The sequence below is a fragment of the Mustela putorius genome, unplaced genomic scaffold (genome assembly GCF_011764305.1).
Source record: "Mustela putorius furo isolate JIRA1106 unplaced genomic scaffold, ASM1176430v1.1 tig00000083_pilon_pilon_pilon, whole genome shotgun sequence".
NCBI classification, from domain to species: Eukaryota; Metazoa; Chordata; class Mammalia; order Carnivora; family Mustelidae; genus Mustela; species Mustela putorius.
In genome coordinates this window covers 43,233,363-43,250,531 of record NW_025421273.1, presented here as the reverse complement: position 1 = coordinate 43,250,531, position 17,169 = coordinate 43,233,363, and the positions used below count along the sequence as shown (strand labels likewise).

Sequence of the window (17,169 nt, the reverse complement as noted above, 5' to 3'; positions counted from 1 at the left end):
AGAGATCAGTATGGGACTGGTCACGATTTGGATGGCATTTCAAATCAGAAGATCAGGGCACAAACGTGAAGGGACCATTCAGAGAAGACGCGGAAATGGAGGAGAGTTTGGTGACCATAGATGAAGGGACTCGTGTCGTACTTTGCACTGGGCCCACAGAGATGCGCATTAGGAAGGGAAGAAGAGTGCACAAGGAGAGGTGGGAAAAAGCCAAAGACGAACTTCCTTCTATACCCCAGAAAGGGAGAAGAAAATCTCTTCACCCCCCTTTCTGTATACCTCATGGCCTCTTTGTTTCTTCCAGGGCTCAGAACTCAGGTTAGCCTTACCATCAAGATCAGTTAACCCGTTTTGTGTGCCTACTTATAGTACTGGGCACTTTACACACACTGACTTATTTAAATAATATTAACTCAGTTACTATGGTAACTGAAGTTTGAACCATGTTATTGGGAGACTGGCAGTATTTAATTAAACCATAGTAAATGAATAATATAATAATAATATAATATAATCATATATAATATATAATAGAATATAATAGAATAATATAAGAGTCACACAACATGAGAACTGCTTGTATGTGGTTTAGCTGAAGGGAGTAAATCAGTACAAGACGCAACAAGGTTAACAGATTTTAGTTACTGTGAAATGCTGGCAGCTCATGGTACCATGGGGGGGCTCTCTAGAGTGGAAAGCCTTGGATTTAGGAAAGTGAGTTATTTAAAAGGGAAAAAAAGCAGAGCCACAAATCATAACCAACTCTGAGAAAAGCAGCCATATATTTATCTAAAGGACCTAAGACATATAATTGACCTAAATAATCTCCTCAGGCCCATTTTATAATAAATGACTGAGACCCAATATTCATATTAAATACAAAGATCACCTATACAATTATGTATATGTGACAAATACTTGACATAAAATAATTATGCTTTGACAGATTATTTTCTTATATGTTAAGTGTCAGACTTTCTGGGGCCTGTAAGTTAACTGGTAGGGTGTTCCTACAGATGAAGGGGGACACGAAAAAAATGCCTAACTGAGGTCAAATAGTCAATTTATGGTGAAAGTTGATTTTTGTAACTCAAAATATTTTGTTTAGGTTTTCAAATGGGTCAATAGCATTACCTTTTGGCAGGAGCACCAAAAATATAAATATTAAAGATATATATGTATGTGAAAAAAATTGAAATAAATTATGTGTCCTTAATTGAAAGGCACTTTCTCAAGTATTCTGATGGCACTCTTATCTCCAAAGTTTAATTCTTTACTTAGCAATAAATTATAATTATTTGGCCACCTGGGTATGATTAACCTACTAGTTTCACCATTCACCAGCAGGATGTTAGGATAATTGAAAAGAATCGATGTGTTTCTTCTTGGGTGTTCGGAAGGCAGATTATAAGCAACCAGAGACTGGGGGAATCAAAGAGTCTGAACCAAGGTCAAACAAGGAACAAACACCCTCTAGTCATACACCCTGAGGTTCAATATAACTCGCCGTGCACACTCAATTGCTGTTTGGAGAGAATAAGAGGTCAGAATTAAGAATCTAGATATATTCTGACCAAAACAGTCACCAAATGTTTCAGTCCATCTACTAACGTGCTGATATACACAGCACCGTCTATCTCATGTCCACAGGTACAATCTGCTGTTAATGTCCTGGTGTTCAAAGGCACAGGTGACCTTAGAGCAACTATTCTGTGTGGCCTGGTAATTCTTCATAAACAGTGAAGAGGGATCTTGTAGTTTAGCTAGCTCTGAGGCTTACCCGGGGGAGCTTTACTACTATACAATTTCCTTGGCAATATCAGAAAAATCTGAGGCATAAAACATTACATTTATGTAAAGCATCTCAAATACAGAGCGGTGTTTTCAGCTATAACCTACCCAGCACAGGAATCTTTCGAGATGTCTGACGATTATAAATAAGCAAATTTCCTTTAACGGTTCCAACGGCCAGGAAACTTCCAATTTTTGACCAAAGAAGGAAAGACATTTGATCCCTGTAATGTTAAGATATAAATCACTAAAAAACTCACAATCATAATCTCCAGGTAGTTCTTTTAAGAAGTATTTCATGAATAATTTTAATATCTACTTAGAAACTGAAGTACAAAATTAGAACTTACTGCTTTAGGACAAAGACTAAGGGCTAAAGGCATTTTGGAGAAGCTATAAGATGATGTTATGGTCAGTTAGACCTAACATACATATGTAATAAATACAAACTCTACTTCAGTCACGCTGGAACCTCAAAGGTCATAAAACGAGTCATGATGAGACAGTCTGGTCAGCCTGATAGCTGTAAATGTGGAAAAATCTTAATGGATGATGACGCCACATGCTTTAACAACAATAACAACAAAAAAGTAGGTTCCAGGGTGCCTGGATAGCTCAGTCCGTTAAGCGTCCAACTCTTGACTTCGGCTCCGGTCATGATCTCAGGGTTGTGAGACTGATCCCCGCATTGGGCTTCACACTGGGCATGGAATCTGCTTAAGAGTCTCTCTCTCTCCCTCTCCCTCAGCTTCCCCCCAACCCCTGCTTAAAAAAACTAAAAAAAAAAAAAAGACCCTAAAAAAAAAACTAAAAAAAAAAAGTGTTAAGTAGAGTCCTCTAACATACTACATTGGAAAAATCACTTGGAATTCATCACCTTAAATAGGACATATCTTTTCCAGCTCTGTCACTTTTTAAAGTTTTTATGTAAATTCCAAGTAGTTAAGAGTATAATATTAGCCTCAGGTGTGCAATACAGTGATTCGGCACTTCCATACATCACCCAGGGCTCATCACGACAACCACACCTCCTAATCCCCATCACCTCTCTCACCACTACCCGCCATCATCTCCCTTCTGGTAACCATCAGTTTGTTCTCAACAGATAAGAGTGTTTCTTGTTTTGCCTCTTTTTCCCCCCCCTCCATTGCTTGCTTTGTTTCTTAAATTCCACATAAGAGTAAAATGGTATAGTATTTGTCTTTCACTTGCTGACTTACTTCACTTAGCATTATACTCTAGCTCCACTGATGCTGCAAATGGAAAGATTTCTTTTTTATGGCTGAGGAATATTCCATTGTCGATATGTGTGTATATATCTATGCATATACCTATAGATATACACATATGTACACACACATGCATACATTCATACTACATCTTCATCCAGTCATCAGTCAATGGACACTTGGGCCGTTTCCATAATTTGGCTACTGTTGATAATGCTGCTATAAACATCAGGGTGCATGTATCCCTTCGAATTCATATTTTTGTATTATTTGGGTGAGTATCTAGAGTAGTATGATTGAAGGACTGAAGGGTAGTTCTTTTTTAACTTTTTTGAAGAAACTCCATACTGTTCTCCAGAGTGGCTGCACCAGTCTGCATTCCTACCAACAGTGCAAGATGGTTGCCCTCTCTCCACATGCTCGCCAACACCTATTGCTCTTTGTTTTTTATTTTAGCCATTTTGACAGGTGTGAGTGACAGATCCAGCCAAGCACCCCTATGGTGAATGATTTTTTAAAAATGTATTGTTTGATTGGGTTTGCTAGTATTTTACTGAGAACTTTTGCATCTATGTTCATCAAGGATGTTGGCCAATAGTTCTTTTTTTTTTAGTGGAATCTTTTTTTTTTTTTTTTTTTAAAGATTTTACCTATTTGACAGACAGAGATCACAAGTAGGCAGAGAGGCAGGCAGAGAGAGAGAGAGAGGGAAGCAGGCTTCCTGCAGAGCAAGGAGCCCGATGCGGGGCTCGATCCCAGGACCCTGAGATCATGACCCGAGCCGAAGGCAGCAGCCCAAACCACTGAGCCACCCAGGCGCCCCTTTAGTGGAATCTTTATCTGGTGTTGGTATCAGGGTAATGTTGGACTCAGAATGAATTTGGAAGTTTTCTTTCCTTTTCCTTTTCTGTTTTTTTGGAATATATATATATATATATATATATATATATTTAAGATTTAGTTATTTATTTGACATAGAGATACAATGAGAGGGAACACAAGCAGGGGGAGTGGGAGAAGGAGAAGCAGGCTTCCCACTGAGCAGGGATCCTGGGGCTCGATTCCTGCACCCTGAGATCATGACCTGAACTGAAGGCAGTCACTTAATAACTGAGCCACCTAAGCACCCCTATTTTTTGGAATGGTTTGAGAAGAGGCATTAACTCTTCTTTAACTGTTTTGTAGAATTCACCAGTGAAGCCATTTGATCGTGGTGTATGTTGTGAATTTTTTTTTTAAGATTTTATTTATTTATTTGAGAGAGATCACAAGCAGGCAGAGAGGCAGGCAGAGAGAGAGGAGGAAGCAGGCTCCCTGCTGAGCAGAGAGCCCGATGTGGAGCTCGATCCCAGGACTCCGAGTTCATAACCCGAGCCGAAGGCAGCGGCCTACCCCGCTGAGCCACCCAGGCGCCCCTGTTGTGAATTTTTTGATTACTGACTCAATTTCTTTGCTGGTTATTGGTATGTTCAAGTTTTCTATTTCACCTGTTTCAGCTTGGGTAATTCAATTGTTTCTAGGAATTTAATCATTTTTTCCAGGTTGTCCAATTTGTTGGCATATAGTTTTTCATAATATTCTCTTATAATTGTTTGTATGTCTGTGATGTTGGTTGTTATTTCTCCTCTCTCATGTGTGATTTTGTTTATTTGGGTCCTCTCTTTTTTCTTTTTGATAACTCTGGCTAGAGGTTTATCAATATTATTGATTTTTTCCCCACAGAACTGGCTCCTGGCTTCACTAATCTGTTCTATTGTTTAAGTTTCCAAATCCTTTATTTCTGCTCTAATCTTTATTATTTCCTTCTTTCTGCTAGCTTCAGGCTTCATTTTTTGTTTTTTTTCTAGCTCCTTTAGCTGTAAGGTTAAGTTGTTTATTTCAGATTTTTCTTGCTTCTTGAGGTAAGCCTCTTTGCTATATGTTTCCCTGTTGGGACTGCTTATGCTGCATCTCAAAGGTTTTGGACCATTGTGTTTTCATTTTCATTTGTTTCCATGTACTTTTTAATTTCTTCTTTTATTTCTTAGATGAACCACTCATTGTTTAGTAGCATGTTACTTAACTTCCATGTATTTGTGGTCTTTCCAGGTTTTTTCTTGTGGTTGACTTCTAGTTTCCCAGTGTTGCGGTAAGAAAAGTTGCATGGTATGACTTCAATCTTCTATTTGTTGAGGCCTATTTTGTGACCTAATATGTGATCTCCATTCTGGAGAATGTTCCATATGCACTTGAAAGTGTGTGTATTCTGGGGCACCTTGGTGGCTCAATCAGATAAGCAAGCGACTCTTGATTTTGGCTTAGGTCACGATCTCAGGTTTGTGAATTGAGCCCTGTGTTGGGCTCATCCACTGAGCGTGGGGTCTGTTTAAGGTTCCCTCTCTCTCTTAAAAAAAAAAAAAAATGAAAGAATGTGTATTCTGCTGTTTTATGATGAATGTTCCAAATATATGTTAAGTCCATCTGGTCTAGTATGTCATCAAGGCCATAATTTCCTTGTTGATTTTCTGTTTAGATGTTCTGTCCATTGATGTAAGTGGGGTGTTGAAGTCCCCTACGATTATTGTATTATTGATTAGTTCCCTTATGTTTGTTATTGTTTTATATATATGGGTGCTCCTGTGCCAGGTGCTTAAATATTTATAATTGTTATATCTTCTTGCCCCTTTTATTATTCTATAGTGTCCTTCTTTGTCTTTTGTTACAGTCTTTGTGTTAGAGTTTGTCCAATATAAGTATTGCTCCTCTGGCTTTCTCTTGACATCCATTTGCATGATGTTTCTCTATCCCCCTCACTTTCCATCTGCAGGTATCTTCAGGTCTAAAATGAATCTCTTGTAGGCAGTATATAGATGGGTCTTTTTTTTTTTTTTTTTACATGTACTCTGCTATTGTGTTTTAGCTGTTCTATCCTCCAGTCATCTGCAGAAGCTCTCCTTACTTGCTGTATATAATGTTTGGTTCCTGATCTGAATGTGGTGAGTTTTAACTAGATGAGCTTTTAGTCTGATTATGAAATGAGACCTGTCACCACCTCCACCAGAACTAAGACCCTGCAACACCCTCGGGCTAGGAAACATGGTGTAGGCAGGGGTTTGTGCTGGTCTTCCAGGCAGGGGTCTGGTACACTGGGACTGAGGTAAGCATCACTGAGAAAAGCACTTCCACCAAAGCACAGGGAGTGCTTAGTGTAAGCAAGTTAGGCAGCCAGTTTCCACACTGCACTGCTTCTGCAGGTGGCTCTGTGTTTATGCTGAGTGGCAGGAGAGGGAAATGTGCTGACCTGCTCCTTTGTTCCTGGGGAGGTGTCTCCATGAATAATATCACTCAGGGACATGTTCTGAGAAGAGCAAATAATATCCCCATTTTGTACCCCGGGGTCTCTTAAGACGTTGTTTCCATGCTGTACCTCCCTGTTATCTCACCAAGAGTGCGGCAGTGCCTATCTATCCTAGCCAAGCCCAGTGACATTGAAAACTCCAGGCTTTACGCCCCACTGGTTACAAGAATTCATGAAATTCAGACCCTCTCACTTTCCAGGTCAAAGGCTTTGGGGAAATGCTCTACATCTGTGTTCCTCTGTGTGCTCCCCTCTCTGTTGCCCTTCTCTGCAACCATGGCTCCTTCCCCTCCACAGCAGCCAGGATCTGTTTCTTCACCATGCCTCCACACTTCTTACCTTCTTTAGTATGGTCTCTTCTCTCCCTTTAGTTGTAGAGTTTGTCCTGTCAGTCTTCTGGTTGACTTCTGGGGTATCTGGGATGATTTGATAGCTATTGAGCTGTATTTGTAGGAGAAGGTGAGCCTAGGGTTCTCCTATTCTACTGCCATCTTCTCATCCCTCCCACCTCGGTCACTATTAAGATTAGCTCACTCAGAAAGAGGTAGAAAGCACATTTGTCTACCACCAGTTCTTAAGTACATTCTAAGACCTACTAGTTGAACTTTTTTTTTAAAATTTTATTTATTTGACAACAGAGATCACAAGTAGGCAGAGAAGCAGGCAGAGAGAGAGAGGAGGAAGCAGGCTCCCTGCTGAACAGAGAGCCCAATGCAGGGCTCGATCCCAGGACCCTGAGATCATGACCTGAGCCGAAGGCAGAGGTTTTAACCCACTGAGCCACCCAGGCGTCCCTACTGGTTGAACTTTTATATAGTTCTTTATTAAATGGAATCAGGACTTCTGGGAAATCAGACTCCTAGCTCATTCTCTAAATGGAGGGAAGAAATCATATTGGGTATAGAAAATTGGTCCGAGTGCTCGCTTCGGCAGCACATATACTAAAATTGGAAGAAAAGTGGTTGCAAAAATCCAATCCCAAGACCAATAGCATCACTTGGGAACTTTAGAAATGCCAGTTCTCTGATCCCACCCAAGCCCTTCAGAATGAGAAACTCTGAGGGTGGCACCCACCCATCCGTGTTTCAATAGGCACTTTGACATAGCTAAAGTTTGAGAACCACTGATAAATCATTTACTGTTTACAGAAAGCAACGCTGCCCTCAAGAAAGCTGATAATATGGAAGACCAAAAATTCACTTAAAGTATAAGAGAAGTTTGGTTGCAACAACAGATGAGTGTAATAACATATTCAGTTAGAAAATTACTTCTATAAAGTACTAATATCCCAGGCTGCTGGGTTTAATCTATAAAGTGTATGTTTTTAAAAGACCAATATGCTTGTTTCTCTATCTGTTTGAGCAGGTGTGACAGCCATGAGAATATGCCTCTTAGGTCTCTAGCTATGGAAAGTGTAACTGATGAAGGCCCCCACTGGAATCCACCACTTTGACGTGCTAGGGCCATGCTTTCCCGTGGACTGTTCCCCAGACAGTAACTGAGTGGGCAGGGATACTCTTGAGGCCCATTTCTGGGAAACACAGGGTTCCACTGATGGGTACCTCTGGCTTAAAGTCTCCTCGGAGGCCTAGTTGAACTTAGAATTGAGCTACAGTATAAGATGCTTCTACCCAATGTTTCTTCCTTCCCTCTCCCCTTTACAAGGATCAGACATGCACTGTGGTCTGATGGCTTTTCTAACCTGCCCCCTCTATGTTTCCTCAGAGGCATTTCCTATAATAAATCTCACATGCTCAATCCTATTTGGGATTGAGAAAACATGAATAGAAAGAATCCTGAGCAAGATAAATAGCGCCAGAGAGAGGGGGAACTGCACGAGAAGCACAAGTCGTGATCAGCACCAGCGGTCACACTGAATAAGAGCAGAGTGACAACAGTCCATTGCATAGTCTATCATTACTAACAGTCACATAACAACCAACTAGAAAAGGAGTTAAACAGTGTGTTCCAAGAAGATCAAGTAACCAAATATCCTCAAAAGAAGAACCAGCTGAACAGACTCCATCTTCCTTTTCTTCAGAGAAAAGGCCTCTAGAAGGCCCTAAAATTACTGTAAGATGCTATGGCACATTTAAGTTCCCAGTAATGCTCGCAGATCAGGACAATATATAGGAATTACATGTACTTTTGGCCAAGTTAAACTTAAAGAATATATTATTCAAGGGAAATGCACGTGGCTACAAAAAAAAAAAATGCAACCTGTATGAAAGGCATAGGCTTAAGAAAGTCTTGCTGATAAGACAAATGAAGATCAATTAGGAAAGAAGCTGGGTAGGCTGACCAGTACTCAGGTCTGAATGGCCGTGGGAGAAGGAACCATGTCCCAGAAGCCAACCACAAATTAACTGACTGATGAATGTGATGCTGTATTTAGTGTTTTCTCTGGAAAGACTGCTGTACTCCAGGGACATAACTCTTTTATGTCTAAGGAGGATCAAGGGAAGTACCACTATAATTCTAAGAAGTTATAAAAATACATGCAGTAAAAATTAATCCACTCAATTCATTGTGTTAACATAATAATTTAAGATAGTTAAGTGACATTGTAGTAAGTTTTGCAATGATTGTACTTGAATACACTTTGTGTATTATTTAAGATGTTCAAAGGGCTCAAAAGAATAAATTCCAATTAAATTTCTAAATGGAATTTAAGTTTTTCAAGGAAATTTGTTAGCCAAATGAATATATTTAAAAAAACCTGATATTCAAAATCGTGTTTAAGTATCTTAGTATAATATTGACCTTTAAATTAAAAAACAAATATGAAAAAAAACCAAATATGGGGGTGTGACTTTGTATATACAAACATCCTTTAGATATTAAATATTAATATAAACTAATAATTAATTGGTTCCACCTCAATAATTACAATAACATCTACCATTCATTCAGTTCTTAATTTCATGCCTGGCCATGACGCACAATTAAACGTCCCAACAACTCTGAGATGATGTGTGGAAATGGATCTGTGGGAAGCTGGACAGCAGAGGCAGACATACACCAGTCTGAGACACCTTGGATTAATTATGCATTTTTCCCTGGGCGAGCATGTGTTCTCACTGATGCTGAATTTGGTTCAAGAACCAGTACTTGGGTGCCTGGGTAGCTCAGTGGGTTAAGCCGCTGCTTTCGGCTCAGGTCATGATCTTAGGGTCCTGGGATCGAGTCCCGCATCGGGCTTTCTGCTCAGCAGGGAGCCTGCTTTCCTCTCTTTCTCTCTCTCTGCCTGCCTCTCTGTCTACTTGTAATCTCTCTCTGTCAAATAAATAAATAAAATTAAAAAAAAAAAAAGTACTTGAGGTTTATAAATACTTTTTGAACTGAAGAGCAGAGTATGTAAAAACTTTCTAAAAAGTGACACATAACCAAAGTGTAAAAGGACAGAGCAAGAAATGAAGGTTCTCAAGCCTGGCAAGACTTCACAGTGGGAGGGCAGTACGACCCGTGAGTGCTCGCCTCATGCGTCAATCTGGAGGGTTAAGGGAAACAATGCTAAGGTCACCTTTGGTCCTGTTCTGCATGGCCACCTGGCTTTCTCTGGGTTGTTACTCCTTGGCAAACTGAAATTTACAGTCTTATCTTACAACATGTGTATGGTATCTGCCTGTCACGTGACACCATGAGGCAGATATTATTACACACATTCCATAGAGATGAAGAAACTGAGGTCTAGAGAGAGGTAAAGCAACTCGTTCAAGTTTGAACGGCCAAGTTTTAGTTGTAAATAAATGTTTCTATTCCATATGTTAAAGTGGTTTCTATTTTAACAGAGATCTGTAATTTCTTCTGTTTGCCCACTATATTTTCCATTTGGGAACTGTCCTACCTTTACCCCACTCTTCACCTGCTGGGATTTTTAATCCCATGGCCCCGTCTACCCTACTCAGAGACCTTTTGAGTAACCGAGTGGACACTGGTAAGGTGATGGGGATACGTTCTTCTCTTTGGTGTAACTTGCTGTGAAGATAAGCCAATAGTTGGCAGCAGCATGGAGTCTGACTTAGAATAAAGTCAATATAGAGAAAGGAAGAGCTCAGAGATGGAGCAGAGTCCTGACTGCATCCCTAGAACCCCTAGAACCAGCAATGCCTGAGGCCAATCCCATTTCCAGAATTTTCCATATGTTTTGTCTCATCTTTGGACATTTTAGTCTGTTCCAGCGAAAGCAAATTTTAAGAAGCTACTTGTATCTTACAATCCTAATAATTTATTATAATTAATTGGGCAAAATCAATAGGATTATATGTTACAATAAAAAAAGAAATAAACTTTCTTTCATGGGAAAGCAACTCACAAACTCATCTTTATAATAACAGCAGTAAGTATTGTTAGCATCAGACCTACAAATAATATTTATAAGTGAAGATTTAAAATAAAAGTTATTCTTACCTCATACCACTGTCTAACTGGCTGGTTTTATTTGTGTTGGCATCCCATAGATAAATGCAACTAGATTTCTCAGCAATCACTGCTAGGATATCTCCATCTTTGTCCCAATCCATAGCAACACAGTTACTTTTAAAAAAGGAAAGCAAAGTATCACTATACATTTTCTTAAAGTAAGGAAAAGAAATTTAAATGCCTATTTACAATTTTATCTATAATAAGATCATCCAGTTTTGAGTAGGTCATAAACTTCCTAAAGTGAGAACTACAACTCACTATTCACTGTTTAGATAACACATTTTTTTTTTTTTTTTGAGAAAGAGAGTGTGCAAACAGGGAAGGGAGGGGACAAAGGGAGAGAGAGAATCTTAAGCAGATTCCACACTGAGCCCCCGATGTGGGGCTCCATCCCATGACCCTGAGATCATGACCTGAGCTGAAACCAAGAGTCGAATGCTTAACCAACTGAGCCATGCAGGTGCCCCCACCAAGTTAAATATTTTCTTGTTGTTGAGGGAATGGAAAAAAATTTTAATTCTATTTTAAATATCATTTATATATACTACACTAAATATAATTACATCTAGTAAGTTAGAAGATTTTCTTAGATCCTATAAAGAACCTGGTCTTTTGGTAAAACAAACCCATCGAGTACCTCTACAAAGGAATCACATTTGGAATCAAGAGGTAATTTGTTTGACCAAGTGCTGAAAGGTTATTTCAGATTTACAGAGAGAAAAAGAAGGTACTGATAAAAAATGAGTTTCATCCAGTTAATTTGTGTATAAAACAGAACATGGCTGGGTAGATATGGGATTGTAAATAATAGAAAACCTAGATTACACATGTTATTTCATTTTATGGCATCTTGTTTTCAATTCATGCCATAATAGATTAAGAGTGATTCAACTAAAATGACTGAAGAGTTATAAATAGAAAAATGCTTTTTAAATATGATATTGTTTAAAATTATTTCAAAGAGCTTATTACACATCAAAAACTTCCTTGAGGATTTACTTTTTCTTCTCTGATGTTATTTTTCACTTTGAGAGACTCTGCTCTGGGATATTGGCTAAGCCAAACTGAGATTAATAAGACAATAAACTATGACAACTGGGAGTTACTTGGTCATTTTTTCCCCAAAATCTTAAAATATGTTTGGGGATCTTCATTTTCTCTAGTATTTTCAGACCCTGCTTAGAAGTCTCTCTCCCCATCTTCCTCCGCTCCCCATTGCTGGCTGCCCAAAGCACACACACTCTCTTTAAAAAAAAAAAAAAAAAAGATTAACAATGACATGGGGCGCCTGGGTGGCTCAGTTGGTTAAGCATCTGCATTTGGCTCAGATCATGATCCCAGGGTCCTGGGATCAAGCCCTGCATTGGGCTCCCTGCTCAGCAGGAAGCCTGCTTCTCTCTCTGCCTCCTGCTCCCCCTGCTTGTGCTCACTCTTTCTCTGACAAATAAACAAATAAAATCTAAAAAAAAAGTTTAAAATGTATGGTGAAAGCAACTATCTTCCAACAATTTATGAGAGGAAACAGTACAGTGATATGGGCTTATCTTTTCTGCCTATGCACAAAATAAGGCTTGTTTATAATTAATTAAATAAGAATCTTTCATATAGATTTATTCATAATTCTACCTTAGAGCTTCCCTGCGAGAGTACGGAGATTATAAATATCAACTCTAACACATATGCTATATGCCTACATATTTCGCAAACAACTTATGTATAAAACAACAAATCCCTGGGGTGTCTGGGTGGTGTAGTCAGTTGGTTTTGGCTCAGGTCGAGATCTCAAGGTAGGGAGACAGAGGAGCTCCATACTGAGCATAGAGTTGGCTTGGGATTCCCTCTCTTTTTCCCTCTACCCCTCCTGCTTATGTTCTATCTCTAAAAATAAGTAAATGAATATTAAAAAAACAAACAAAACAAATCCCTTTGCAAAGGAAGAAAGCAAGAGAGACAGATTATATATGAGTTGTAAAACTCTATTTGATTACAGCTTTAAGGCAATAATACTTTTTTTTATCTTTTAGGAAACAAAGCTTGAAAAATTTTTCGATCTCTGTACTTACCCAGATAAGTTGATTTCACTTCTTTTTTGACCATGGCGATCAAAGATTTTCACAGTATGATCGGCTCTAAAAGTAATTAGAACATAAAAATATAATTTAAGTGTTTCTTCTTATAAATGTATATTAAAAAACTAAGCTGACATCCAAGTAATTTCAGTGTTCTCACATGACAGTTTCATAATTTGTATCTACAAAGTTATTACCAGGGAAAAGATTTTTTTTTTAAAGATTTTATTTATTTATTTGACAGAGAGAGATCACAGGTAGGTAGAGAGGCTGGGAGAGAGAGAGAGAGAGAGAGAGAGAGAGGGAAGCAGACTCCCTGCTGAGCAGAGAGCCCGATATGGGACTTGATCCCAGGACCCTGAGATCATGACCTGAGCCGAAGGCAGCGGCTCAACCCACTGAGCCACCCAGGCGCCCCTGGGGAAAAGATTTTATGAACTGTGATATTAGTGGAAGTGAATGTATCATTTTTCCCACTATACAACCATCACACAAGAACTTCTACTAAATAAATGGCGTGGTTATGCAGGCATACAACCACCTGAAGTCAGGATGATTGACTTAAAATATTCAATGATTTCTTACCCTGTTACTGCAAGGTAGTTTCCTGATGTTTTTTGCCAGGTAAACTGTATTGGTGTGCCAAGCCAAGTCTTTTCCAGCAGTGAGAAAACACGCTAAAAAGATAAAAGTAATTTTTATATTTTCCAAACATACAATTTAAGGGTTGGTCAAAGACATCAAAACGTAATCTTGAAAACAGTAGAGTTCAAGATGGTAAAAGCTTATTATTAGAGCTTATCTGGAAAAAGTCAACAACGTAACAGACAAAATGACTAATGGGATCAACCAATCAACAAACTTCTACAATCTAGTTGTTTGTATGGACAAACAAAAAACTTTGTATGAAGTATGGACCTCAATACACAGGTAAGCATTTATTATATATTATAAATATATTATTATAATATATTATAAATTTATATTATGAATTTATATTATAAATTTATTATAAATTTATTTATAAAAATAAATATATTTAAATATTATAAATTTTTGTTTTAAATGTTTTTGAATATTAATTTTAGAAAAATTACAGTTTTAATATTTTATATGCTAAAGTAAAATAATTTAAACTTGAATTCAGCTAATAATCAGTAGCATGGACTTGTAAAAATTTTTTATTTAAACTCAGTTAATTAACATAAAGTATATTATTAGTTTCAGAGATAGAGGTCAGTGATTCATCAGTCTTACATAATACCTAGTGCTCACTACAGCAGGTGCCCTCTTTAATGTCCATCGCCATATGTTCCCTATGATTGAGAGTCTCTTATGGTTTGTCTCCCTCTCTGGTTTCATTATGTTTTTCTTTTTTTCCCCCACTCTTCCCCTATGATCCTGTTTTGTTTCTTAAATTCCACAAGTGAGTGAAATCATATAATTGTCTTTCTCTGATTGACTTATTTTGCACAGCATAATACACTCTAGCTCTACCCATGTTGTTGCAAATGATAAGATTTCGTTCTTTTTGATGGCTGAGTAATATTCCATTGTATGTATGTGTACATACATACATATATATTTATTTATCCATTCATCTATTGATGGACATCTGAACTCTTTCTGTGTTTGGCTATTGTGGACATTGCTTCTATAAACATTGGGGAATAGCATGGATTTTTTATTTTAATTTTTTTAAATTTTTAAATATTTTATTTATTTATTTGACAGACAGAGATCACAAGTAGGCAGAGAAGCAGGCAGAGAGAGAGGAGGAGGCAGGCTCCCTGCTGAGCAGAGAGCCCGATGCGAGGCTCAAACCCAGGACCCTGGGATCATAACCTGAGCCGAGGGCAGAGGCTTTAACACACTGAGCCACCCAGGCACCCCAATAGCATGCATTTTTTAGATTAAACTTAACAAAACTATCATTTAAAACATCTTAACCATGAAAAAAATATAAACTACTTCATTCAAAATTTTCTCCCTTTACACATTACTTATATTTAGTTAATCATTAAGTGTTTAATTTAGCTATTGGGTGGACAGTCTATCAACTGAAAAGCCTTTCTTTTCACTCAGTCCAGAACTGGGGTATCCAATTCGGAAGCCGCAAAACAGAGCTGAACTTGAAATTTTATTGAGGGCTTGAAATGTAGGTAGTCTGAATTCAGATGTGTTGTAAATGTAGAATACATATGCCTTCAAGGAATATAAAAGAAGGAAACTATTCCTCTGATAATATTTTATATTGATTACATATTGAGATAATATTTTGGAAATAGTAGATAAAACAAAATAGTATTTAAATTAATCTTACCTGTTTCTTTTCAAACATTTTAATGTGGCTACTGAAAATTTTAAATTACAATGACTCACAGGAGATTTACATCAAACAATATTGAACTAGAACAATTAACATACAGCTTGAATGAAAAAATTTAGATTTTAATATTAGGTTAAATTATAAACATATCTAGGCATATGATGTTTACACAGTACTTACAGGAGGCTTGACAATCTGATTGGCCACACAAAACTCATCCAATGCTTCAAATTAAACACCAAGGGGCACCTGGCCAAAGGTCAGGCTCTTTATTTCTGCTCAGGTCATGCTCTCAGGGTTCTGAAATTGAGCCCTGAACTCAGCGGGGAGTGTGCTTGAGATTCTCTCTCCCCCTCCTTCCTTGTCCCTCTCCCTGCTCATCCATGTTCTCTCTCTAAAAATCATCATCAATCAATCTTTTTTTAAATTAAACACCAATCGATAAGAATTCGGTATGTTAAATAGATGAAATCCACCTCTGTTGGAAACAGAAGTGTCCTATAAGCACCAGTGCATCCACGTTTTGTGGAGCTTGAAAACACTTGGAAGGTGGCGGGGGTGGGGGGGGCGCACTAAGGCATCTTTTGCAGTTCTGTGACCACAATGACGCTGGAACCCCCTTCATGCCAGTGAGGGATCCTTAAACTTAAATTTCATTAGCTTCATGGTAGACCTCTCCTGGTTGTGATCTTACACATCTTTCTTACGCGAAGTTACATTTACATGCTTCATATACATCATGGTGAAAGAGTGTAGCTTCACAACCCGAAAACCAAGGTTTGAATTTCACTTTTTCTTCTCAGCTGTAGGGCTTAAAACTAGTCGCTTAAATAGCCTCAGGCACGAAATTCTCCATTGTAAAACAAGAATAATTATCTCCTCCATTCTGATACTTCATAAATTGTGAAGCGCTTTTGAAATGTTATGATTACCAGTCTGTCAATTCCAACTGTCACGTCAAGAGCCAGGAGGAATCATTAGGACTTAATTTTTAAATCGAACTGCCGTTTCCTTGCCAGATCAGGGCGGAGAGCTATTGCTGTCGTAAAGCAGCGGGCTTTGGAAATGAGCTGCAGCCAGTGACCCGGGATGGGGGTCACCAGAAGCCCAAGTGTAGGAACGGTGCGTGCCCACGACGCTGCTCTCGAGCCGACCTGCGTGTTCAAGAGCAGACTTCTCCGCGAATTATGGACATTAGCCACTGAGTGATTTGCACATTCAAGCAGTCACAGGCCATACAACTTGACATTATCCTCTCGGAAGGTTCTCGCTGTTTAAGCGCTGAGCAGCCGCGCGGCTTGCCAGGGGCTCAGCCGCAGGGAAAGCAGCAGCTGTGATGCAGTCCATTCCGCTGCAACCCTCCAAGCATACCGCTCTCTCCGCGGTGCGAAGTTCGGGGGCCTTTCTGACCCAGCCGGCTCGTTGCAGGCCGTGCCTTCAACTCCGTTCGCGGTCCCAGAAATGGGGCCTCTCTCTCCGCCTTCTCCTCCTCTCCAATTTTCTTTCCTTTCCCCTCCTTCCTTCAACTTCGCCCCCGCTTTTCCCCCTCCCCGGTCACCCAGCTCTCTTCCCCATTCCGAACGCACTCTGGAGGGGTGGGGTGGGGGCACAGGCCCCTATCTTCAAAGTGATGCTCAGCGGACTACGGGTCAGTGGTCGCGTTTTCCCGCCTCCCCATCCCCGAGTTTGTAAGTTATTTACCTTCATCTCAAGGCTCGAGCGGCCGCGCGATGTAACAAATGCGCAGGCGCACCTGGTCTGCTCCAAGAGGGCTAACGCGTTCCCGTCACCCAGGAGACCGCGCGAGCAGTGACCAATCGGCGAACACCAGCTGAGGGGCGGTGCTTCGCAGGAGCCTCCGCAGGGAAGGGCGGGAGGCGGGGGACTGGAATCACGTGACGCCGACAGCGATAGGCCCCGAAAGATTGCGCGTCTGGAGGCCCTCGCTTCCTGGTTGGGCTCTGATTGGATGAGAGCGAGGGACTCGCC

At 39.5% G+C, this 17,169-nt stretch overlaps 1 protein-coding gene across 3 annotated transcripts in view; it reads right to left on the bottom strand.

Moving 5' to 3' along the window:
- WDR19 (WD repeat domain 19) overlaps positions 1–16,962 on the bottom strand; it is a 98,928-nt gene extending 81,966 nt beyond the window's left edge. For 2 of the 3 annotated variants that reach the window (XM_004764012.3, XM_045076595.1), the window contains exons 1-5: positions 16,882–16,962; positions 13,437–13,528; positions 12,846–12,911; positions 10,768–10,893; positions 1,900–2,015 (exon numbers count right to left, since the gene is read on the bottom strand). In XM_004764012.3, the coding sequence (XP_004764069.1) occupies positions 1,900–2,015; positions 10,768–10,893; positions 12,846–12,911; positions 13,437–13,528; positions 16,882–16,887 (406 nt within the window). In that variant the 5' untranslated portion in view covers positions 16,888–16,962. Of the gene's footprint in view, positions 1–1,899; positions 2,016–6,696; positions 6,774–10,767; positions 10,894–12,845; positions 12,912–13,436; positions 13,529–16,881 lie in introns of those variants that run through there. The other variant, XM_013062210.2, reaches the window with a different exon arrangement.
- Positions 16,963–17,169: the final 207 nt, after the last annotated feature.